Genomic DNA, 27,401 nt, shown 5'->3' with positions numbered 1-27,401 from the left:
CATGTTGTATTTATTTGTAATTTTTTGCTGCCATATTTGTATTTATTTTTTATTTTTTTTAAGGTTGTGTAAATAAACAAACAAAGAGAAGAAGAATATACGCTCTCGAGTATTGAATTTGATATCCGTATCAGTGACTACTCAAGAGTTGAGTACTTCTACTGGTATCAGTTATTTAAAAAATAAAAATAAAAAATAAAAAATAAAAAAGTGGCGACATTTTTCATATTTCAAATGTTTTAATAATAATAATAATAATAATAATAATAATAATAATAATAATAATAATAATAATAATAATAATAATAAAATTTATTTATTTTATTTTATTTTAATAATAAATTTAAGAATAATAATCATAAAAAAGTGGCGACATTTTTCACATTTCAAATGTTTTAATAATAATAATAATAATAATAATAATAATAATAATAATAACAATAATAACAATAATAATAATAATAATAATATTTTAATATTTTTTTATTTATTACTTTTTTTAATGATAAATTTAAGTATAATAATCATTAAAAAAGTGGAGAAATTTTTCACATTTCAAATGTTTTAATAATAATAATAATTTAATAATTTTATTTATTTATTTATTTTAATGTTAATAAATAATAAATGTAATAATAATAACAATAAAATTTTCTACGATTGTGTAAGAAGCTTGTAACAGATTGACTTGAGTAAAATCTTGATATGAATTTAAAACTGTTCAAAAATGGATCTAATTGCTTTCTTCAATTCTTTGAATACGATTCATTTGTTCATTTGCTGCAAAATAACAACTGATGAACAAAATATTCAAAAGTGACTCAGCATTTTTCTCACATTCTTCTCTTACTTTTGAAAAGTTGTGGCTTGTAGTTTTTAGCCATCAAGAAACTTTTGGAACTAAAACTACACAAAAATTCTTCTTAGGAATCGTGAAAATAATAATAATAATAATTTGACCCTGGAAAATTCCTTATTTCTATGTGGGGAAAAAAAGACGACATACAAGAAAGAGAAAAAGAGCTTTTTAATTGTCACCCACAAACGTTGACAAAGGATGAGTGCAAATCAGCCGGTGCAAACAGGAAGAAGAAAAGAGAAAGAAAGAAGAAGAAGAAGAAGAAGAAGAAGAAGAAGAAGAAGAAGAAGAAGAAGAAGAAGAAGAAGAAGAAGGCATCCTTCACATTCACAATTCCCAAAAAGAATATTTCCGTATACGTGATACCGTATATTTGTTTACAAGCTACAACACAAAAAACACATCCAGGAAAGAAAATTAAGCCAAACAAAATTGCAAAAATAACAACAAGACAATAAACTTCTTCTACATTCAAAAGTAGTTGAAGAAGAGAGAAAAAAAAAAACACGCTAATGATAATCATTCTATTGATAATAATCATATAATCATCCGGCAAAAGCTGGTCTACAATCTGTTCTGTACACTTGGCACGAATGTTTCATGTGTTGGCCACGCAACGGCCGCTCGTTTGCATTTTCGCTTTTCATATTGACGAGGGGGCGGAGCATCACAAGCAACCGTCGGCTGACGCTTGACAACTCCACACGTGTGCGTGTGGGTGTGTGTGTGTGTGTGTGTGGGGGGGGGTGTAGTGGGTATTTCTAAATGTACAATAAAATGTGCAATGAAATATTTTTAAGTTTTCAACATAAAAGTGGGGGAAAAAATGTTAACTAATAGAAATATGGCTGCATCTTTTTCATCATCGTCATTTGATCCAGTCATTTCATAAATAATTCCTAAAATTAAAAAATACTTTTTCAAGTGAGATATTGATTTGTGTTTTCGGTCATTTATCTGCCACTAAATGGCATCATTGCATCTGTAAGACACAGCCCAGTGCATTTTAATGTTCATGTTAAGAAGGTATCCAATCTTTAACAAAAAAAAGCAACTTGTGAAATTCTGCACATTTAAAAAAAATGTAAAATACAACTAGAACACAGTTACCACAAATATATGCATTATTATTATTATTATGATTGTTGTTGTTGTTGTTGTTATGATTATTATTATTATTATTATTATTATTATTATTATTATTATTATTATCATATTTATTACTGTTAAATTTTGACGTGGACGTGTCTGCTGCGTTGAATTCCCTTAGTTCAGGCAAAGAATAGCAGAACTTTAAATTAATGAACTAAATTTGACACCCGTAATACATACATATATATATATATTAGTGCTGTCAAGCGATTAAAATATTTAATCGCGATTAATCACATTTTTTCATAGTTAACTAATAGTTAATCGCACATTTTATTTATTGTAAAAAAAAAAAATCCCTTGATTTTTTTTCTGTCCCATTATTTTATCGAATTGTAACATCGTTAACGTGAATAAGAGGATTGATTTTCGTATGCAAATCTTTTTTCTTTTTTTTATTGAAAAAAAGTATTGAATTCAACACACGCAAAGTCACACAAACAGCCCCTCAACAGCCCGTTCCAAGGGATTAAAATTGGGGCAATGTAAAATGCCAACAAAGTGCATATGAAATGTAAACTCAGAGACTCTGCTTATAGTGCAGCAAACTATTTCTAAAGTTTGTTTTAAACTTAGCAGCAATATATTGGTCATTATTTACCAGCTCAACCCAGTTTCTGATTTCTTTCTGATTAGAAAAATAACTGAAATGGCTAACAGCATCCTAGTTTGCTTTGAGCCAGTTGCTCAAACAGACAAGCCTGTTAACATTTTCAGACAACAGGGAAGCTCGCCTTCATATCGCGATCATATTGCGCGCGCCATATGTGGTCAGTTAGACTTTGGATTTGATGTCCCATATACTAGCGACCTGCCTGAAGTGCTCTGCGACAGTATTGGCGAAATGCCGGTCCTCGGTCTTCATAACAAAGCATGGCAGCGAAGCACCCAGTCAGTGTCAAAATAATGGGAAGTTACCCCGAGGTAGTTGTGGTGACTGAGAGACGTCCAGTAATCGCTTCGGTGAGTCTCTTCTTAGTTGATTCATCCATTGGTTTCTGTCGGAAATTATCCACGGATGCCTGGGTTTGACGAGGGGTCGGAGAATCGGCATCAACGGTGTGCTTGGCTATCAAATTGTATTTTAAGCTGGACGTGCTGCGATGGTAGTTCAGTTCGCGATGGCAATACATACAAATTACTTTGCTCTTGTCAATGCCACCATTAGGTAATTTTTTTAAAGTAAACTTGCCGTTCAAAATTGAATTTATATCCTTTTTACGGCTCGCCATGATGCTTCTCTTTCCCCGTTGTTGTTGCTTTTTTTTTTTTCCTAACCAGCAATGTCAACGCAGACAAACTTTTCATCCATTACCGTGATTGGTCAAAACAAAAGTTTGGTAGACCACGCACATGTTGTCATTGCCCAATCAGCTTTAAGTATTGTAATGAGAGCCTTGCATTTACCGCTGATCTGTATACACAGTGGCGAACTCCCATAAGTGAAAGACAAATGATCTAGTTGCCAGGTGAAAGCTCCAAATGAGCTTTAATTGCGCGATAAAAAACAAAATGACGCCGTTAAAAGGGGGTTGCGTTAACGCCGTTAAAAACGCGTTTAACTGACACCATTAATATATATATATATATATATATAATTTTGATAAATACAGCTCTGGAAAAAAAGAAGAGATCACTGCAAAATTGCAAAAATATGATTTTTTTTTTTTTTTGGCCAACGTTGCTATTTACAGCGCGATCATTTGTGCGGCAATGTGAACAAGCCCGACCACCAGTATTGATGAACATCTACTAATAATTGACACACTTTACAAATGCAAAAAAAACAAAAAAAAAGAGGTCATGATTAATTTACGCTCCCTCATAATTGCCATTAAAAAAAATGTAAGAAAGAAAACAAAAAACTATATATCGTACATATTTTCCACTTGCCACAAATTAGTTGGAAATGAGCATACATTCTAAAATTAAATAACTGGGGGGGGAAAGTGTATAATTTTTTCTCCCTTATAATGACCAGCAATTTTTTTTTTTTTTTTTTTTTAAATACACAAATGGGGATGGATTCCATGAAGAACACCGGAAAGATTCAAAATCTGCAACCAGGGGAAAATCTGTAAACATTTTTGATTCTCCCTTATAATTGTCACAACAACAAAAAATCGACACATGAATCTGCGTCAATAATTCAAATGCCCTTATGAATGCAACTTCTTTTTTTCTTCTTTTTTTTAAATGCTTTCTGCAAATAAGTGAGTAATCGACTAAAACAACAAGTCAAGAATTCCCAAAAGCTCCCCGAAAAATAAACGAAATGTCAATTTGCCAATCGCGGAAATCTATAATTGCCAAAAAACAAAAGCGCACATGTACTGTTTCTTATTTTCTCAAAATGGAAAGTTCCATTTTGCATCTTTTTTTGTGGTTTCTTCAATTTTTCCTGAGCTGAATTTATATGGCATATATGCAGGTCGTCCGGTCCCCGACAAAAGTCACACACACAAAAAAAACATCATCATCAGCAGCAGCTAAATAGCTCACATAAGAATAAATTTAAATATATATTTTTGGGGGGGTTGCAACAATTTGAATGAACATGGTGCGATTGTCTTTTTCTTTTTTTTCTTTTTCTTTTTTTTAAGAGGGAATGAAAAGCAATCTTCGCCTCCCGTGAGACGTCTGTCAATCAAACGATTTTGATCAACGATGGTTGATTGATATAAACAATTAAAAAAATTAATTCATTCATTATTAATCAATTATTTACCAACTCACTGATTTTTAATTTATTTTTATGTTGAATTAAGCACTTGGGGGAAGTCATACATATATATATATATATATATATATATATATATATATATATATATATATATATATATATATATATAAATATATATATATATATATATATATATATATATATATATATATATATATATATATATATATATATTTATACATATATATAATTAATATAATTAATTAATTAATTCATATGATTAATTTTGGGCTTCTAATATATATTTTTTTATGCTGCATAACTACTTGGCTATCTTTTTTTTTTTTTTTTTTTTTTTTTTTTAAAGTGTAATTCTTGTATTGAAAAGTCATCATTTTGGAGTTAAATACATACTTGCTTGTTCTTTTTTTTTTTTTTTTCTTAAAGAATCGGAATTTTGGGATGGAAATGAGGCTTTGCAAAAGTCCCTTTGAACAAATAAATACGTGTAATTGCATTTGAAAATGTGGTGAAAGGTACTTGTACGCTAAAGGCTTACTAACATCATTTATTTTCCCATAATGGCTTTGAGGTACGCGCACGTGCCAAGTCAATACCTCGGCGCAAGATGCCGAACAGGAAAATCATGTTCTGCAGACAGAATAATAAATCATTGACATTACCAATAAACATTTTTTTTTTTAACTTACATACTTCATTTTCCAATATATTGGTATAACGTCAGCCACGTTTGTGCACGTGCAAGTAAATACCCCGTGGCATTATGGGAAACAATGTCAAATGGAAATTATGCCGTGTGGGCATAAAAATAAATAATAAAAATGACAAATAAAAAATGTCTATGTTCTTATTAAATGAAAGTGAAAATGCTAAAAAAAAAAAAAAAAGCTGATTTTTTTTTTTTACTTGTTCATGCACAAGTTATTGAACAAATTTTAGCAGTGAAAAATTTTGTCCAGAATGAATTTGATAATGTCATTAAATTTTTTTTGTACAATGAATACTTTTATTAAAAATCAATTTTGCTACTTGCTGTCGACTGATGATGACGACATCACCTGTGCTGAGGAAGTAGGTCACGGCCAATCACGGCTCACCTGTTTTCTGTGGTTTGTCAGCAAAGTGAGCCACGATTGGTCGTCAGCACAGGTGATGTTATCATCAGTCCACAGCAAGTAGAAAAATGACTTTTTTAAAAGGCATTAATAGTGCATGAAAAATAATGAAGTTACCACATTTATTATAGACAAAATATGAACTGTTTCCTGCTGAAAATGTCTCAATGAAGTCAAGTATCCCTTTAACACAACGTAGCATTTCGCATTTAGCTTCCAAGTACGTTTGAATATCCAAAATGTTGATTCCCTCCACATTGGCAATTTCACTAAACTGAAGACAAATTCTGATATTTATGTTTTCCCATGTGGATATCTTAACCCAAAACGATGAAGGGTTGACATTCATGCGCTGGGGCGCCAATGTGCAAAACCGAGGGGGGGGGGGGGGGTGGAACGGAAGAAAGAAGCCGAACGGCTGTTAAAGCTTTTTTGTTCAATGTTGATGTGCGGGCGGACGCGCAAAAAGTCAAAAAGAGCAAACTTGCAAAAAAAAAAATACGGCGTTGCAAGCTTGCCCCAAAAGGAATTCGCAAAGGACGGGAAGTTGCCACCCATGATTTTTTTTTTCTTTTTTTTTGTGTGTGTGCGTGCGTGTGCGTGTACATGTGCGGGTGTGAGTCCAACTCATTTGACGTACTCGGCAGACTTCCAGAAGTGTCCCGGGTGCGAAAGGCGGCGGTTGCGCTTGGGTAGTTTCTCCAGCAGCTCCACCAGCTTGGAGAAGCTGGGACGCTCGTCCTGCTCCAGGGCCCAGCACAGCAGCAAAATGTCCTGACAAAAAGCAAAAAAAAATTTTTAAAAAGTTAGTTAGTTTCAGTATTAGTTTTAGTTTAAAAAAAAATTTGTTACTAGTGCGCAATATTTAAAAAACACAAATAAATAAATTTAGTTATTTTCATTAGTTTTCAGGGTGGTTTCAGGTTAGTTTTTATTATTTATTTATTTAATAAATTTTAGTTTTAGTTTAGTTTCAGTTAGTTTCAGTATTAGTTTTAGATTTAAAAAATGTGTATTGTGTGTATTATTTAAAAAACAAATTTCAATCAATTAAATAAATTTAGTTAGTTTTAATTAGTTTTCAGGGTGACTTCAGGTTAATTTTTATTAGTTTTAGTTATTTAAATAAATGCTGAGTTTTAGTTAGCTTTAGTTAGATTCAGTTTTAGTTTTACTTTTTTTTTTTTTTTTTAAAGTGTATTACTTGTGTGCAATATTTGAAAAACAAATTTAAATGAATTAAATCAATTTAGTTTTAATTAGTTTTCAGGGTGGTTTCAGGTTAGTTTTTATTAGTTTTAGTTATTTAATAAATGCTTAGTTTTAAAAAATGTGTATTACTTGTGCGCAATATTTTTAAAAAAATTAATTAATTAATTTATTACATTTAGTTAGTTTTAATTAGGTTTCAGAGTGGTTCAGGTTAGTTTTTATTAGTTTTAGTTTTTTAAATAAATGTTTAGTTTTAGTTAGTTTTAGTATTAGTTTTGGTTTTAAAAAATGTGTATTACTTGTACGCATTATTTAAAAAACAAATTTCAATAAATTAAATACATTTAGTTCGTTTTAATTACTTTTCAGGGTGGTTTCAGGTTACTTTTTATTAGTTTTTTTTTTTTTTAATAAATGCTTGGTTGTAGTTTAGGTTTAGTTAGTTTCAGTATTAGTTTTAGTTTAAAAAAATGTGGATTACTTGTGTGCAATGTTAAAAAAAAACTAGCATGGAAGCGATGTCATCTTTTGGTGCTCTTCTATTGGCTGCTGCGAGATGACGTTACTTCTGTGTGACACATTTTCAAACGTCCTTTTTCCGGTTAGTATTAAAATAAATCGACTTCAAATCTCATTTAAAATCATCCCAAAGGCTCATGCATTCAAGTAATTATTAAAGACTAAAACCAAGGACATGTTGCTATTATTAGAATTAATTATAACATTAATTAATATAAAATTAATTAATAAATTAATTAGTTAATAAAATTAATTATACAATAATTATAAAAATAATTGTAATTATTATATAATTACTTTTAGTTCGTTTTGTAAACATCAAATGTATTTTCAGGTAGTTTTCATTCTTTTAAAAAGGTATTTCATTTCTAATTTATTTCCTTAGCAAAATTGTTTGGGGAATTTTAGTTTTAGTTTTTTTCGTTAGTTTGAGTTCACTAAAATAACCTTGCTCGATAGTGATGTGCCCAGCGACTCAGTCGAGACTCTGTGGTGGGTGGGCGGGCCTCACCAGGATCTCCTTGCCCATGCCGGCGTGGGCGAGGCTGGGCTTGACGCCGCTGCCGACCTGCCACATGATGACCTCCGCCGGCTGACTCTTGTAAGGCCACTCGCGGGCGTGCAGCTCGAACCAGATGGTGCTGAAACGGGAGAAGGCGGGAAAATGTCACATGACGCAGGGAGGGAAGTTGACACTTGATAAGCCTCACAAGTCAGACTTCGGGGATTGAAAGAAGCGTTTCAAAAGGTTTGACATGAGCGCCTCGGGTCCGGTTAGACTTTCAATGGCGAGTTCAACTTTCAAAAGCGGATTTCAAAACACAGGTTATGGTTTCAAGTCCAAATGGAGAGAGCTCAAAAGGTGCAGATGGCCCTTCCGCCTTTGTCCTGCCACCTAGAGGTCACAACGCCGATGGTGCTTTTGCATATTCATGAGCTCTCCATGATTTTTTTGATTTTTTTGCAGACTATTTTTATCCCACCTCAGCATGACTTTCAGGAGTGGACGGTCGGGGCCAGGTGGGAACTTGTTAAGGATGCTAATTCCGCCGCCGCCGCTCGTTTTCTTGACAGCATCCTCAAACATTTTCTCACTTAACAAGCCGGCCAATTGATGTAAAAAAAATAAAATAAAATAAAATAAAATAAAAAACGACACTTTCGCACTGTATTATGCACAATGTGGCCTTTTTTATTTCTGCGACACGATATCGAGACAAAATAGGAGGATGAAGTGGACCTGACAATTTTTTGTGCTTCCCAACTTAAAAGAGCACCACAAAAAAAAAAAAAAAAAGAAAGTGCACCAGAACGTAGGCAGGACAAAACAAAAAAATACCGGAAAATGAACAGGAAGTGATGAATTTCAAGTACAGTGTTCCCTCGTTTATCGCGGGTGTTACATAACAAAAATCTACCCGCGATTATGGAAATCCGCATTCTTTTTCTTTTTTTTTTAAATTCCCGTTAATTACATATATTTTTTTCGTTGATTAAACAGCATATGTTTTTTCATTTTGGTGTGATTTTTACTTTGTTATAAATGCCTTTTCATTCGTCATATATGTTCTTTTTTTCCATTAAAAATATGTTGGTTTTTTATTTACTCATTAAATAGCACAATATAGTTTTTTCATTTATTATACATGTCATACTTTTGCCCCCTTGTCCTACACGCTGAACCCAATTGACTTCAAACTTGGGCTGTACCATCTCAACACCGAGGACAACATCTACGGAGCCCCTAAAGTGATATGGGAGAGAAACAAATAAAATGTTTCTTGTCCGGATGAGAAAGTTTCATGTACATGTAATTTTGATCCCTTGATCCCATTGGGAATCTTGAGTTGATGGGGGTGGGGCATCCAAATTTTTTTTAAAAAAAGTAATATTCATGGAAGGAACAAAGTCTTTTTACAAGAAAAAAAAAATACTAATAATAATAATAATTATTATTATTATTATTATTATTAGTAGTAGTAGTAGTAGTAGTAGTAGTAGTAGTAGTATTATTATTATTATTGTTATACTACTTCGACTACGACTACTACTACTAATAATAATAATAATAATAATAATAATAATAATAATAACAATAATAATAATAATAAAATATGTAATAATTAATTATTAATACTAATAATAATAATATTAATAACAATAATCATAATAATTTAAAATTAATTAATTACGGTGGCTGACTGGTTGGCACGTCCGCCTCCCAGTACTGAGGACTCTGGTTCGAGTCCAGGCTTTGGCCTTCCCTGGATGGAGTTTGCATGTTCTCCCCGTGCCTGCGTGGGTCTTCTCCGGGTACTCCGGTCTCCTCCCACATTCCAAAGACATGCATGGCAGGTTAATTGAGCGCTCCGAATTGTCCCTAGTTGTACTTGTGAGTGTGGATGGTTGTTCGTCTCTGTGTGCCCTGCGATTGGTTGGCAACCAGTCCAGGGTGTACCCCGCCTAACCAAAATAGTTGAAAAAGTGTTTTTTTATCAACTCAGCAATTTCTTGAGCTTAAACGGACTTTTGGATAAATTCCAGTCAGGTTTCCGACCTCATCACAGTACAGAAACAGCTCTGATTAAAGTACTGAATGATATAAGATTGAGCACTGATGCAGGGAAGGTATCGGTGCTCGTCTTGTTGGACCTCAGTGCAGCATTTGACACGATTGATCATAGTATACTGTTAGACAGGCTGGAAACTTGGGTGGGGTTAAATGGAACAGTCCTTAAATGGTTCAGGTCCTATTTGGAGGAAAGGAGTTACTTTGTGACCATTGGAAATTTTGAATCTGATCGAAAGGCCATGACAGGCCTCAAGGGTCAGTCCTTGGACCCCTGTTGTTCAGTCTGTATATGTTACCTTTGGGTCAAATGCTTCAGAACGCCGATGTTGACTATCATAGTTATGCAGATGACACACAACTGTATTTATCAATGTCCCCAAATGACAGCAGTTCTATTAACGCATTGTGTCATTCTCTAGAGCAAGTTAACAACTGGATGAACCAAAATTTCCTTCAGCTGAACGAAAACAAAACGGAGGTCATTGTTTTCGGCAATAAAGAAAAGAGGATTGCTGTTAAAAAACAGCTTGAGTCACTGTCTTTAGAAACTAAAGACCAAGTTCCAAATCTTGGGGTACTAATAGACTCAGATCTGACCTTCAGCAATCATATTAAATTCATCACTAAAACAGCCTTTTACCAGCTGAAAAACATATCCAGACTGAAGGACTGGATGCTTCAAGCAGACCAAGAGAAGCTTATCCATGCTTTTATCTCCAGCAGACTAGATTACTGTAACGGTCTTCTGACTGGACTCTCTCAAAAGAACATGAGACAATTGCAGCTCATTCAGAACGCTGCAGCTCGAGTTCTGACCAAAACAAAGAGATCAGAACATATAACTCCAGTACTTAAGGATTTACACTGGCTCCCAATCAGCTGTAGAATCGATTTTAAAGTTCTGCTACTCGTCTATAAATCACTAAATGGTTTGGGTCCTGAATATATCCAAGAAATGCTGATTGAGTACAAACCCAGCAGGGCTCTGAGATCCACAGACTTGGGCCAACTAGTGGAACCCAGAGTTCGCAGCAAACATGGTGAAGCTGCATTTAGCTATTATGCTGCACACAGATGGAATAGGCTGCCAACAGAAGTGAAGTCAGCCCCGAGTGTAAATGCTTTTAAATCCAGGTTAAAAACTTTGCTTTTTTCAGATACCTTTGATTAGGGACTTTTAAACAGCTTTAATTATTTTTTTTCTTTTTAATTATTATTTTTATGATTATTTTAACATTCCTTACGCTAAATGTTTTAAAGTTTGCTGAATAATGTTTTAATATTTTCATTGTATGTTCTCCTAGTAAATTTTGTAACCTACTTTTATTTACTCTTCTTCCTCTGAATGTTAACTATTGTGTTGTTGATGCTTATGTATTGTCTTTCCTTGTGTATGAAATGTGCTATACAATAATAAACAAATAAACTTGCCTTGCCTTGCCTACTGCCCATAGTCAGCTGAAATAGGCTCCAGCACCCCCCGCAACCCTTGTGAAGAGCAAGCGGTTCATAAAATGGATGGATGGATGGATGGAATAATCATTACAATCATAATAATAGTAATAAAATAATAATAATTATTATTTCTGTAACTTTCCACTAATCACATTGCGAGCTTCTTATCATCATCCAATCAGTTCTCGCTGAGACACCGTCATGATCAAAGAGCTTTCATCGCACTCGAAATGGTGCATTACCGCCATCTACTGGCGGTTGTGAGTCGGTCAAGTTTTTCCCCAAGTGCAAAATTCACAACCAAGAAGCCGAAACGTGAACTGACGAGCTCAAAGAGTGAAAAAGTGATCGTCTTCCGTGCCGCGAGCGCTTGCTGGATTTGAGGTAGGTTCGCGCGTCGGCGCGCGTCTGCGAGGCTCACCCGAAGGCGAAGACGTCGGACTGTTTGGAGAAAGGCAGCTTGTCCTCTTCCGTATCGGGAGAGAGCTGCCGGATGATTTCCGGGGCCAGGTGACACAACCAGCCGCTCGGGATCCTCAGCTTGTCTTCTCTACGGCTACGTGGGAGCAAAAAAAAACAAAAAAAACAACAACAACAACAACAACAAACAAACGTTGTTTTGTTGTTTTTTTGTCGCCACCGAGTCAGCTCAGGTTGCGACCAATCACCTGCCGGCTTGCAGGACCCCCGAGATGGTGAAGAGGCCGAAATCGGTGATCACCACTTTGCCGTTGTCGTAAAAGACGTTCTTGGACTTCATGTCCTTGTGGAGGATGCCTTTAGCGTGGAGGTAGCCCATGCCCTGCAAACACGACACGCAACAATTGGGTTGAGGTCAGGGGATGACGCCGGACGCTACAGAGCTTTCCACACCGATCTCTATGTTACTGGATAGCCGATAAATAAAACATAAACAAGGGGACTGAATTGACAACTTACCTTAAATACATGCATAAATGATATACCTAACTCATTTGCTGCCAAAAACATATAAATACGTTCTATTTTAAATGTGTAACCCAAAGACGTATTTATACGTTTTGTTTTTAGGTTTTTTATTTGTTTTTTTATGATAGAGCATACCGAAGGCTTTGATGCAGACTCTCAACTGCAAAGACCGGGTGAAAAAAAAAATGGTAGTAATGACAAAAACTGCCAGCAGGTGGCAGAGTATGAGATCAACCAGATTTCCCCACAATTATAAACTTAGCTATATTCTAATGCCAACTGCTGAAAAACGGAAACAGATACAATTTTTTCATGATGAAAGAAGAGACTTTAATCTTTCTTTTGGTAAATTCGATGTTTTTTATCGCAACACAGCACAATATTCTGTGGGCCATGCAAAATCATTCAAAATCCAGTAAAACAGCCGGGAGCGAACGGGATTGCTTCACTGAAAATGGCTGCCAGTCAATGAGTTAATGATGTTTACAGGAGGAAACTTGTATATTTGATATGAAAGAATTATAACTGTAATTCAACAAAAGATCTATTATCGGGGTCTAAGGAACTGAGCGGTGAAAGAAAAAGGGAGTCTTCAAAAACTGTCCACTTATTAAAAAATATTGACCAGCCCAACACAACCCCCCACCTCGGCCCCATACTAATGCTGCATTCAAGGATGGTCAGATGTGGGACTTTTCCGAGTTCAAACCAGGAAGTGTGTACGGGAACGCCCCCTTAAACTCGGAAATTCTACGTGCAAAGTCAGAAAAAAAGAAGGACCCCCGACTTCACCAACGAACTACAAGTGACGTCACTCTACGATGGTTTCCCCTTTGAAAACACAGACCGTGAATGGCAAAACAGAATTTACTTGAGTATAAAACTAGATAGCTTTTTTCATTCATAAATATTCGACATAACTTGGCGTTACGCAACATACGTGACAGTATGCCGCTGTCTCCCGGCATGAAATTATACTGTTTAATTGTGTGGAATGCTTATGAACTATGATTAAAAATAATAAATGAATCAAAATTGAGAAAATATGTATCCGACTTCCAACCATCCTCGAATGCAGCAAAAGAGCCTATGAGCTGTATATGTCTTGAAACATCTTACTTAGGGTTAGGGTTAACAATTTAAGCATGGAAGAATTAATGGAACATTAAAGATTAATATTTTTTTTCAATGCTGTTCAAACATAAAACAGATTGCAACCTGTTTGTTAAATACAGTGGCTCACAGTTATAAGCCTGAAGTTTTCAGATAAACACATTTTCATACAATTTTTACAGTGCACGAGTTTACTGATTAGTATTTTCTAAATTTGAGTTTAAAAAAAAAATATTGCAATAATCAACTGACATATGTATCGGGATTAATCGATCCCAAATCGAATTGTCACCTATGACTCGTGATACGAATTGAATCACGAGGTGCAAGGTAATTCACACCCCTAGTTTATACAGTAGTCTGCTTGCGAGATGGGAGTGGTAAGATGGCCGCCCTGCGACTTCTACGGCTTGCACGGGCATGTCTAGGCTATCCAGTCATATATGCACATCAGTGGCTTTTCTTCACTTTTCCACGGTGTTCCAAATGCTTAAATATACATATAAATGTGTAAGCATTCGGCACATGAATGTTGTTGTTGTTGTCTGCTGTTGTAGTGTTACCTTGACCATCTCTTGCGCAATTTGCCGCGTCTTGTTGCCGTCCAGGACGACCTTGACGTCGCGCACCACCGAATAAAGCGTTCTGCCTTTGCACAAGCTGTGAGGAGGAGAAAACACATATGAGAGGAGAAGTGCCCCCGCCCGCCACCGACCCACAGGACAATCTGACAGATTCCGCCGCCGCCGCCGCCGCTCCTGCTCGCCACCAGCAGCTGTCGGAGTATACGAGCGGAACATTGGCGAGATTGGATTGCGACACACGCGGAATAGTTCTCGTAGCAGACATCTCTCGGATGCCATTTTTCAAACTTCCCGTGTCCGCTACTTTTTCTGCTGAGCCATTTGTGAGAAGAATAAAGGTGAACTTTATCTTTCGAGAAAAAACGTTTGTGGACGAGGTGCATCACTCTTTGCAATGTCGCCGCAGCGTATTAATAGAAAGGTCTAGCACCGCCCCCCCCCTGGCGTGCACCTGAGGACCGAAAGTCCCGCACCACCCTGACTGTGCCACGCACGCAGTTGGGCCGAGGACCAAAAAAAAAAAAAAAAGACATCAAGCCAACGACTCATGCATACTAATCGCCAACAAAAGCCTGGAAGCTCCATGAGCTCCACTGTACACATCCGTGATGATGTAACTGCGTGATGCTATCGTACGTGCGTAACGCAACGACTGTCGACGGCGAACGTGCATGTGAAGCGTGTTGGGTAAAACGATTCACCCACAAAACAACCCAATTTTGGGGGGGTTGCTATGAAATTAATTCTTGTGAGGAATAAGCGGTTTAAGAAAATGGATGGATGGAATAAATTTGAATTAAAAAAAACTCAAATATAAGTTTTTGGGTTAAATAACTCAAAATGTTGGGTCGGTTCTTTTTTAACCCGATTCAATTAACCCAAGAAGTTGAGTTCAATGAAGAGCCTACAAAAAGTTAGAAATAAATAAATAAATAAATAAATAAATAAATAAATAAATAAATAAATTGGGCCGCTTCGAGGGAGGGTTATGAATTTAATTTGACCCAACTATTTGGGTTAAGTAACTGAAAAAGTTGGGTCGGTTCATTTCTGACCCAATTCAATTCAACCAATAAGTTAGCTCACGCAAAACAAATCACAAAATTGGGTTGCACTGGGGAGAGGGGGGGGGTGATCAAAATGTTGGGTCGGTTCATTTTTGACCCAATTCAATTAACCCAAGAAGTTGAGTTAAATGAACAGCCAAAAGAACAAAAAAAAAATGGGTTGCTTTGAGGGTTATGAATTTCATTTGACCCAACTATTTGGGTTAAGTAACTCAAAATGCTGTGTCCATTTTTGACCCAATTCAATTAAACAAAAAAAGGTGGCTCAAACAAAACAAATCGCAAAATTGAGTTGCAGTGGGAGTTATGAATTTAATTTAACCAATAAGTTAAAAAAAAAAAAGGGTTGCTTCAAGGGTTAGAAATTTAATTCAATCGGGTCAGAAATGAACCGACCCAACTTTTTGAGTTACTTAACCCAATGAAATTCGTAACCCTCAAAGCCTCAAAACCCTTTTTTTTTTTACTTGTTTTGTTGGCTCGTCATTTAATTCAACTTCTTGGATTAATTGAATCGGGTCAAACATGAACTGACCCAATATTTTGCGCTATTTAACCCAAAAAAGTTAACTGCAATCCAATTTTGCGATTTGTTCTTGTGTGAGCCAACTTTTTCCGTTTAATTTGACCCAACTATTTAGGAACTCAAAACGTTGGGTCGGTTCATTTCTGACCCAATTCAATTGGGCTATTCAATTCACCCAAAAAGCTGGGTTGAAAGATTTAATAACAGACCAAAATTGGGTTGCTGTGCGGGTTTCATTTAACTCAACTTTGTGTGGCAAACTAAAAAAGTTGGCTCCGTTCATTTTTGGGTTAACTTTTTGGGTTAAGTAACTCAAAATGTTGGGTCGGTTCATTTCTGACCCAATTCAATTAAACCAAAAAGTTGGCTCACACAAAACAAGTCGCAAAACTGGGTTGCTGCGAGGGCTATGAATTTAATTTGACCCAAGTATTTGGGTTAAGTAATTCGAAATGTTGGGTTGGTTCATTTCTGACCCAATTCAATTAAACCAAGAAAATGAGTTAAATGAAAAACCCACAAAACAAGTCAAAAAAATTGGGTCGCTTCGAAGGTTATGAATTTCATTCGGTTCATTTCGGACCCAATTCAAAAGTTGTGTCGAATTATCTAATAACAGACCAAAATTGAGATTCTTTGTGGGTTTCATTTGACACAACTTTGTGTGACAACTCAAGAAGTTGGCTCCGTTCATTTTTGAGCCCGACTCAACGGGCTTAATTCGCGTAACCCAAAAATGAATAATCCACAAGCTCCAAAAAAAAAAACCCCAAAAAAACGAATCATTGGGTCTTTGTCACCGACCTGGTGATGATGGCGAGATGCGGCGGACTCATGCAGGCGCCCATGAAGAGCACCACGTTCTCGTGTCGGGTGTTGCGGTAGGCCATGACCTCGCGCTTGAAGGCCTTGAGCTGGCCCTCGTTGTCGCGCTCGATGTCGATGAGGCGCACGGCCACCTCGCCGTGCCAGCGGCCGCGGAACACCTTGCCGAAGCGGCCCCGGCCGATCATCTCGCCCATCTCCAGCTGCTCCAGCGGGATGTCCCACTCCTGCAGGAAAATGCTGGTCTGGCTGGCCTTGCGCGGGAAGTTGCGCGCCGACAGAAGCGACAGGTTCATCTCCTCAAACTCGTCGTCGCCCGACTCCTCCTCGTTCGCCTCCTCGTTCTGGGAAAACGGCGCCGCCGCCCAAAGGTCACCAAATGGTCAACGTGATGAATGTTGGCATTTTGACAAATCAATATTGCCATTGTTTCCAAATCTTAAGGTGGATAAAAGCCGCTATCTCACTGGAATGCTAGCGAACGTAACAACCTGTTCGTCAGCGTTTGTCAAATGTTTGTAAAAGATTTTACTCGTCTAGAAATTTTGAACACGTTCAAGACAATTTTTCACTGACATTTTTGCAACCTTTTACAAAAGGCCAAAATTGACTACATTCGCAAGAATTGGTCGCTCAGCGACATATTTGAAAACTTCACTGAATTTTTATTTTGGGATTTGTCTACATTTTCAGTTAACTCATAAGTCACGCTGCTGACTAGGAGTATGACGATATATCGATATCACGATAAATCGTGATACTTTATCTCCCGATAGATTAACGCCAGTATCGCGATATTTGTCATTAATCTACCGCCACTATAACGGCTCCATTGTTGATGACTTATTGAGCAATTACTTGGCGGTTCACTAGGGGGAGCGCCTCATAAGAGTACATAATCACAGTATCGTCATATCGTGAGATAATCATTATCGTAAGCCTTGTATCGCATATCGCATTGTATCGTGAGGTATCGAGAGGTTCCCACCCCCTACTGCTAACACTAGGAACTAGGGATGTAACGATAATGGCAATAATGGTGATATCGCAATATTAAAAATTGCCACAATATATCGTCGTCGTCATGTCACGATATTTAAATGCAACATATCTGTTCAAAAAGTCGGGTTGATTTCCATTTGTGCAGTTCTAGCACCCTCTGGTGGCTAGTTTTTTAGTGCAATTTAATTTTTACAAGCCATGTTTTGGCCCTTTTATGTTTAAAATCCACGCTAATCGTCAGATGATCGTCATAATATGCTTGTGAAGTAAGTTAATATGTGGAAAAACTGTGCGTGCATTAACAGCATAACAATAATAACATAATAATAATAATAATAATAAAATGTAATAATAAAAACATAACATTGATGTTATGTACAAAAGCACAATATTGTGCTTTTTTATTTTTAGTATGAGCTTTTTTTTTTTTTTTTTTACAATATTGTGACTTTTTTTTTTTTTTTTTTTTTTAAATATTGCCAACTTCCCCACAATATCGTGACAATTATCGTAACGTGAGCTTCATATCGTGATAATATCGTATTGTGATATTTGGCTATCATTACATCCCTCCTGGAAACTTCTCGTTAGAACTAAAAAAATATAAAAATTTAAAATATTTTCTGTATGTTTCCACAAATTCAAATTGATGATTTTTTTTTTTTTCCATTTTGATTTTCTCAATTCCTGCAAATGGAGAAAGACTTTTTTTGTTTCCAACGGGCCTTATTGTAGCCTCATTTTCCATATGCGGCCCCTTCAAAAATGAAACTCGGGCCCAGAAATGTCGTGATGCCGAGATTTCTTTCTAAATCTGGTCGCTGAAAGACGAAGCAAGTAAATTAACGCCCTTATTTGGATGCCGAGACGGTTACATTTGCATTTCCTCTTGCTTTGCTTTGAAATATGACTCCAGTTTAGGCCTTGATGGATACAAAAAAATTAGGGAGTTATGAAAGGGGAAAACAAGCCAGAGGGGGGTAACTAAATGTATGATTCATTGCCATGTGTTATGAAGCATATTTTCTATTGCGAGCTTGAAAACGATCTATTCCGAGACGCCCGCCTGCCGGAATATATTTTTCAAGGCAATTTCCATGGCCGCTCGTTCGTTCAGCTAAATATGTCATTCATTTTTACGGTAAGCAAGTCTTTTGTTTGCTTGCTTGTGACGCACAACTTACCTGAGGGCCCAAACCATTCCCCTTTTTTTTTCTTTTTTATTTGCAGCCATGAGAGCAAAACAATGCGTATCCAGTTATGGAAATAGACATGAAAAAGCAAAAATTGACTCACATCGGAAGTGGGCTCCACTTCGATTTGAAGCAAAGGGTTTCCCTCCTTGCTGCAAGCACAAACACAAACTTCTGTCACAAAAAAAAAACATTCTTGCAATGGTAAACTTGATGAGACTTTTTTTTTATTTATTTTTTTTATATAAGATCACGCACGTTCTATAAATGTAAATGTCGTCAATATATTTGGGATGTGACGTGTCAAGTTGCATTTGTTTTCATATTTGATGACCTAAAAAGCAAACCATTATTAACCAATTAATTTATTATCAAATTTGTCGATTTGAATAATCGAGTAATCGTTTGGAGCCATTTTTTTTTTATTGTCAGCATATCAGCAGTCATTGTTTAATCTATTTCTGTAGTCCTTGATGAGAGAAGGCCAATTATCTTGTGTTTCATCAAAATAAAACATTTTCAAATATCTGCTCTTACTTTGGAAAACAATTAGCGAACCACTACCATAGTACAACATCAATCCCCCCCCCCACTAAATCACAATATGAATACAAAGTACGAAATAACCCACAATCACTGGTTAATAAATAGTCACCAGGGTAAAAAAGTAAAGCTTTTGTATGCTAAATTAAAATGAATCCGATTAATCGATTGAGTAATCTCAACTTATTCACTCCCAGCAGCCATTTTTGCCATATTTCTGTTTCCATTTTTGTAGCAACTAGCATTAGAATATAGTTATGTTTCATCATTATTCACAAACCTGTTGAAAACACTGGCAAAAAGAGCTCGTTGCGACATGGCCTTGGTTGATCTCTTATACTCTTCTGCCAACTGCTGGCTTTTTTTTTTTTTTATTTTTTTTATTACCATTGCTGTTACTATTGTTTTCAATTGAGAGGCTGCATCAAAGCCTTCTGTAAGCTCTAGCATACAAAAAAAAATCAAAAAAATGTATAAATATGTCTTTGGGAGCATGGCAATATTTAAAATAGAACGTATTTATACGTTTTTGGGAGCAAATGAGTTAATCGATCCTAAAAATAATCGATAGTGACAGCACCACAAAATAGCAAAAAGAAAGAAACTCGCACACTCACTTTGCGCTCGACTTGCCTGAGAATAAATAGATGTCTGCCATTTTAATTGGAAGACAAAAATGATACTGTGAGTGACATTGGTCAAAATTCAGCCCCTCAACGGGATCGATTTTCATTCAGCAGCAGGAACTCGATGAGCAGAGCTGGAAAAGCACACGGGAAGCTCCATTTTGCACATTGGAGTGTACAAATGAGCTTGAAAAGTGTCGAGCGCTCGCCTGCTCGGGTCCTCCTCGGATATCATCCGCCACGGAGCCAATCTGACGCTTTCCGGCCTCGCTCGGCGTGCAGTCCTCTCAATCAATCAATCAATCAAAAAGAGCGCTTCAGGGCGGCCATCTAGGCAAGATAAGGACCCGATTTCCTGCGGCCGGCGACGCTTCCCTGGCCGCTATAATGAGGAGATTCCCGCGGGGACTCGTCGGCCGGGTTCGACAGCTGGCCAGTAAGAACGCGCACGCTAATAAGGATGCCGCACATTCAAACACACAAAATCACTTCATGTGCGTGTGTGTGTGTTCCAATTGTGAGTGGACGGATGGGAGGGATGAATGGAAGAAAAAAATAAATAAGACAAAAAACCTCGAAGGAACGATGTTAATTTAATGTTAATTAGTAAAAAAAATTATGAATTCTTATGAAATTATTGAATCAATGACTAAAAAAAATGCAAACATATTTCTATTAGGTTAACATTTCGTCCCAATTTATGTTAACAAGCGTGTGAAAAATTAGAACAAAAAAAATGTACACATGTAATGTATTATATATTTAGATATAAATTGAGAAATAAAATGTGCGATTAATGTGCGATTAATTGTGAGTTAATTATTTTGAATTCATGCTATTAACTTCGATTAAAAATTTGAATCGACTGACAACTCTAATATATATGTATATCCATCCATCCATCCATTTTCTTGACCGCTTATTCCTCACATGGGTCGCGGGGGGTGCTGGCGCCTATTTCAGCTGGCTCTGGGCAGTAGGCGGGGGACACCCTGGACTGGTTGCCAGCCAATCGCAGGGCACGCAGAGACGAACAACCATCCACACTCACAAGCACACCTAGGGACAATTCGCAGCGCCCAATTAACCTGCCATGCATGTCTTTGGAATGTGGGAGGAGACCGGAGTACCCGGAGAAGACCCACGCGGGCACGGGGAGAACATGCAAACTCCACCCAGGAAGGCCGGAGCCTGGATTCGAACAGTCCTCAGAACTGGGAGGGGGACGTGCTAACCAGTCAACCACATATATATATATATATATATATATATATATATATATATATATATATATATATATATATATATATATATATATATATATATATGGGGTGTCAAAATTAGTGCGTTAAGCGGAAACTGGGGTCAGGTTGTATTTTACAATTTTTAAAAATGTGCAGAATTTCACAAGTTACTTCATGTTAAAGATGAGATAGCTCTTAATATAAAAAGAAAAATACACTGAGCTGTCACAAATTTCTTACAAATGCAATTATGCCATCTAGTGGCAGAAAAACAACACAAACACAACACAAATCAACACAAATCAATATCACATCTCTTTAATTTTAACTCAATTTTGTGAATGATGATGAAATTACTGCATCAATGACGAAAAGATTCAGCCATATTTCTATCAGTTTAACATTTTTTTAAATAAAAAAAAATCTTGTATATTTGCGATAAATCGTGTTGAAGTATATATATATATATATATATATATATATATATATATATATATATATATATATATATGTATAATACATATATATGTATGTATGTATATATATATATATAGCGGGCCACCAATGGCCCCCCAGGCTGTAATTTGGACACCAATGTTTAATGCTTGTAAAGAAATAATAATAATAATAATAATAATAATAATAATAATAATAATAATAATAATAATAATAATAATAATAATAATAATAATAACAACAACATGTACCTCTTCCTACTCCTTTTTTTTCTTTTCATTTGATGTTATTTTGTTAACATATGTTTTATTGAGCAGAAAACAAAATAGTACAGTACAAATTCCAATAAAGAAAGTAGTATGCATCTGCACATTTATATTAATACAAAAAAAAAAAAACTACTTAAGAAAAAGGAAAAAAGCAAACAACAACAAAAAAAAAAAAAAATAAAAAAAAAAAAATAAAAACAACAACAACAAAAAACAACATCCAGCTGCCTATCTGTCCCAACATACATAAAAATCACTTGTGTAAAAAGAAACACATGCCCAAACCTCATATGTTACAGGTGAAGATAATCACAGAGTGGTTGCCATATTTTGGTAAAGGATGAGAGATTATCAGAGAGAATGAATCGTATCCTTTCCAGATGAAGTGTGTTTGTAAGATCCCTTAGCCAGTGTCTTGGTGATGGTGTGTCCTTCTTTTTCCAGTGGATTAGAAGCAATCTTTTTGCAATTACAATACAGTAAGAAACGAAACAACGTTCTGCATGACTCAAGTTTACAATGTTATCAGAACATCCAAAAATAATCACCAAAGGTTCAGGTTCCAACTGATTATGAAGGATTTCAGACATCATTTCAAAAATTTCCGTCCAGAATCCACGAACCTTCGGACACAGAACAAAACTATGACTGAGAGTGTCCTCTGACAAAGAACATTTCACACAAGTGGAGGACACCTCTGGATAGATGGCATGTAACCTTGCTCTAGAGAAATGAAGGCGATGCAATACCTTAAACTGGATTAAACAGAGCCTTGCATTACGAGAGCATCTATTAATATACTTCAGGCTTTCTTCCCATTGTACCTCAGTGATGGTCACACCTAATTCTTCCTCCCACTTTGATTTTAATAACACAGACTTAACTGGCTCCAACAATAACAAGTGAGCATAGATACGAGAAATTAGCTTCTCTGAATTCGGGTCAAATGTAAGGCATATATCAAGATAGGTGGGGGCACAAGCCTCGTTGTCAAGCTGATGTCTCCTCACATAATCCCTTATCTGTAGGTATCTGAAAAAATCACAACTTGGAAGGTTGTACTTTTCTTGAACCTGCTTAAATGAGCCAAATCCCCCCTCAAAGTATAAGTCACGAATGGTGTGAATACCATTTCGTCTCCAAGTTTTAAATGTGTAGTCTAAAAGTGATGGTTTGAAGGATGGATTCTCTGCAATTGGGATGATCAGCGATAGCGACTTGACCTTAAAATGTGTTTGAATTTGTTTAAAAATTCGTATAGTATTATGAATCATAACACTGTCCTGGTATAGTGTCTTTCCAGTTGGTGTAGGAGACAGAAGAAGAGCGCCCAATGAATAAGGTCGGCAGGCCTCCAGTTCCATTTCCAGCCACGAGAGACACTCCATACTTTTACCAATCCAAAAAGTCATAAGCCGAATATGTGAGGCCCAATAGTACTTCAAGAAGTCTGGGAGTGCCAGTCCCCCTTCTTTTTTAGGTTTGCTAAGATGTCGTCTGGCAATTCTATGTACTTTGTAACCCCATAAGAATGGAATAATAATAGAATTTAATCGTTTAAAAAAAGATTTCGGCAGAAACACTGGAAGGTTCTGAAATAAATAAAGAATTTGGGGTAAAAAAATCATTTTTATAGCATTAACCCGACCAATCAATGAAATAGGAAGCATGTCCCAGAAAGTTATATCTGATTGCAATTTAGACATTAAAGGTGAAAAATTTTCTTTAAATAGAGAAGTATAGTGTTTTGTCACTTGAATCCCTAAGTATGTAAATTGATTCCAGGTGATACTGAAAGGTTGACTTTGTAACCAAGTGGAATTGATCACGCGTACAGGCAAGAGTTCACTCTTATTCAAGTTTATCCGATATCCGGAGAACGAGCCAAACAAGTTTATTTTACTCAAAAGAGCAGGGATGGTGGTTTCTGGTTGAGTGATAAATAGCAGCACGTCATCTGCATATAGCGAAATTTTATTTGATGTGTTCTCTGTGTCAAAACCAAAAATTGACGGGTCCGAGCGAATGCTTTCTGCAAGCGGTTCAATTGCGAGAGCAAAAATTAAAGGAGACAGGGGACAGCCCTGTCTTGTTCCCCTATGTAAAGTAAAACGTGGAGAGAATATTCGGTTCGTAAAAACCCGAGAGGATGGGTTGGTATATAACAATTTAACCATTAAGATAAAATTATCACCAAGTTTATACCTGTGTAAGATTTCAAATAAGTACGACCATTCTATTTGGTCAAATGCTTTTTCAGCATCTAATGACAAAACTGCTAGGTCCTTGTTAAGTCCAATTTTAGAATATATAATGTTAAACAGTCGTCTAAGATTAGAAAAAGAATTCCTCCCGGGTATAAATCCGGTCTGGTCAGGGTGTACCAGACGAGTCAGAAACGGGCTCAATCTGTTAGCTAAGACTTTAGAAAATAATTTCCCATCTAGATTCAATAAAGAAATAGGCCGATAAGAGCCCACCTCTTCACTATCTTTACCCTTTTTATGTATCACAGTAATAACTGCCTCTGTAAGTGTTGGTGGAAGGACCCGATCCAGAAGAGCTTGAGTAAATGTTTTGTGGAGATATGGGCTTACAACATCACTATATTTTTTATAGAACTCACTCGGAATTCCGTCTGGTCCGGGAGCACGATTATTCCTCATTGAAGTAATAGCTTTTTGTACTTCATCAGGAGTAATTTCAGAATTCAATTGCTCTATGTCGCTTTCCTCCAAATGGGGAAATGAACAACTGTCTAGAAATTCCGTCATTACTTTGGGTTCTGTATCATGTTTGGAAATATACAAATTTTGATAGAACTGGAAAAATCTACTGTTAATATCTCTTGGGTCTGTGAGAACCTGGCCATTAGTGGATTTAATAGAATATATTGAACGGTCATTTTCTTGTTTCCTAAGCTGCCTCGCCAGGAGTTTATGTGGTTTATCACCGAGGTCAAAATATTTTTGTTTTGTATACATAAATGCTTTACAAATCTTTTCGGAGAGGAGAACATTATATTCAAATTTTAATGCAACTATCTTTTTGTATAATTCACTGGAGGGCGCTTTGGCATTCTTCTTATCCAAGTCTTTAATTTTTTGGTCAAGTTCTAAAAGTTTGGCTTTATTTTTCTTTTTCCTGGCAGACTCAAATGAGATGACCACGCCTCGTAAATAGGCTTTGAAGGCTTCCCAAAGAGTTGCAACAGAAGTTTCCTGGTTATCATTGATATCAAAGTACAAAGAGATTTGATTTTGTAAATAATTACAGAATTCTTTATCACTTAACAACAATGGGTTAAATCTCCAAGACCGTTGTGGTTTTGTTATATTTTGAAAATTCAAAGTACATGTCAAAGGACTATGATCCGAAATCACAATATTATGATATTTAGTATGAAGAATATGTGGCAACAATTTTGCATCGACAAGAAAATAGTCTATTCTGCTATATGAGTTATGTCTTGTTGAGTAAAATGAATAATCCCTACCGGTAGGGTTCATCGCTCTCCAGATATCGGACAGACCCGAATTTTCCATAAATGCATTCAGAAATACACTTGAATTATTTTTAGCCTGTTTTGTGGATGAAGACCTATCAAGATAAGGGTCAAGCACACAATTGAAATCTCCTCCAATGACAATATTAGTCTGCGATATATCTGGAATGAGTCCCATAACTGTCTTAAAGAATGATGGATTGTCTACATTGGGTGCATAAATGTTTAACAGGGTAAGGGGTAGAGAAAAAAGTTCACCAATAACAATCAGATATCGACCATCTTTGTCAGATATTGTCTGTTTATGAATGAACGGAAATCCTTTTTTCATCATAATGGCAGTCCCCCTTGATTTAACAGGGAAGGAAGAATGATATACGTTTCCAACCCATCTACTTTTCAACCTTACATCAGATTTATTTTTAAGATGCGTCTCTTGTAAAAATACAATATCTGGGTTTAATGACTTGAGATGGGATAAAACCTTGCCCCTTTTAATAGGATTGTTCAGACCACGAACATTCCAAGTAACCAGGGTCACAGTTCTTCCTGAATTCAGATTACCTTGTGCTGACATAAATGACTATGAAGTATATGTATCTTAATACTGGGCATGTGAACAACAAAATTAGAACCATAAGGCAGCTGGATACCCCGACCCTCCCAACAACAACAACAACATAACATCAAACATAATAACAAACTCAGCCAGGCTGAAAACAACAAGCCATGGCACGAACAAAATTTGATGTTATTTTTATCGTGAAATCAAGATTGTAATCAATCCCTCCCAAGTTGAGGGATGGCAAAGTGTTCTATTCCCATGCATGTGACGCAAAATTAAAAAGAGAGGAAAAGCACGACGGGCTCTTGACGAAACTGACGTCGATCCGCCTCGGAAAGCATCTCGTTGGCTTGCTTGACGGACGGCGACACTGATCTAATCAAGGTCCGGGTCGAGAGGCATACCGTCTTCCCGTCTCCTCGTTTCCAAATGCGCTTGGGCGGCGTGGCCGGCGTAGCGTGAAAGCCTGTCCGCCAAGCGCTAACATTAGCCCGCCGGTGCTCGCTGCTCCGCTGAGCTTCGCGACCCGGCCAAAAATCGCCACATCGGCAGCAGGAAACAGAAAGAAAAACAAAAAGAAAAAAAGTGCACTAATGAGGCGCACTTATGTCCGAATGCTGGAAAGCCAGCATTTTTATTTTTAGTGAGATTACAACAACGAAACATGCACAGTACTCAACGGAATCAAAACATTACAACGTCACCTCCCACTTTCAAAGCTTTCATGGTGGACTACAGAAATTGAACAATATTTACTGCTAAGAAGCTGCATTTTTGAGCGTTTGCACAATTTTAAATAAAAAAATATCTAAACGATTCACTGAAGTAAAAAAAAAAAATGCATTAATTTGATAACCGATTAGTTGTTGATTAATCGTTGCATCTGTAATTCAAACGATTCAACCATCAGTTTATTTGATTGGACAGTCAGGAAACTATTTTATACATTCATTTCACATTTACCGGTATACGATCATTTGACAAAAATCCAATTGAAACGAATGAAGACATTTTCGTTTAAACTTCTGTAATTTTCCTTCGTTCTCCACTTGTTTCTCCTTGCACATTTTTTTTTCACAATTTTTCCCCAAATCCTTCCACAATTCTCAAGTTAACATTCTTATGAACTACTTTTTAACATTTAATTTATTCTCACCATTTATCATACCACATTTTCCACACTAGCATTAGCATATTAGCGTTCCGACAATTCTCATCAATAAGTCGCAGTTGTCAGTACAAGACTGTACTTTAAAACGTCCCCCCTCGCATTCTACAGTTCACTTCCAGTTTAGCATTCATGTGCAATTTGCACAAGAATCACATTCTCTGCTGGTCACACTTTTT

General features: G+C 36.3%; 1 protein-coding gene across 2 annotated transcripts in view; it reads right to left on the bottom strand.

Annotated features, from left to right (window-relative positions):
• Window positions 1-6,234: 6,234 nt before the first annotated feature.
• The window catches only part of ksr2 (kinase suppressor of ras 2), a 77,758-nt gene continuing 56,591 nt past the window's right edge, over window positions 6,235-27,401 (bottom strand). For both annotated transcript variants that reach the window (XM_077521965.1, XM_077521967.1), the window contains 7 exons: window positions 18,950-18,998; window positions 16,631-16,995; window positions 14,213-14,309; window positions 12,257-12,390; window positions 12,010-12,144; window positions 8,073-8,202; window positions 6,235-6,604 (listed from right to left, as the gene is read on the bottom strand). In XM_077521965.1, coding sequence (XP_077378091.1) covers window positions 6,458-6,604; window positions 8,073-8,202; window positions 12,010-12,144; window positions 12,257-12,390; window positions 14,213-14,309; window positions 16,631-16,995; window positions 18,950-18,998 — 1,057 coding nt within the window. In that variant the 3' untranslated portion in view covers window positions 6,235-6,457. The remainder of the gene's footprint in view (window positions 6,605-8,072; window positions 8,203-12,009; window positions 12,145-12,256; window positions 12,391-14,212; window positions 14,310-16,630; window positions 16,996-18,949; window positions 18,999-27,401) is intronic.

This window comes from Festucalex cinctus, chromosome 5 (assembly GCF_051991245.1).
Source record: "Festucalex cinctus isolate MCC-2025b chromosome 5, RoL_Fcin_1.0, whole genome shotgun sequence".
Taxonomy (NCBI): domain Eukaryota; kingdom Metazoa; phylum Chordata; class Actinopteri; order Syngnathiformes; family Syngnathidae; genus Festucalex; species Festucalex cinctus.
This window is presented reverse-complemented; position numbering and strand designations above follow the sequence as displayed.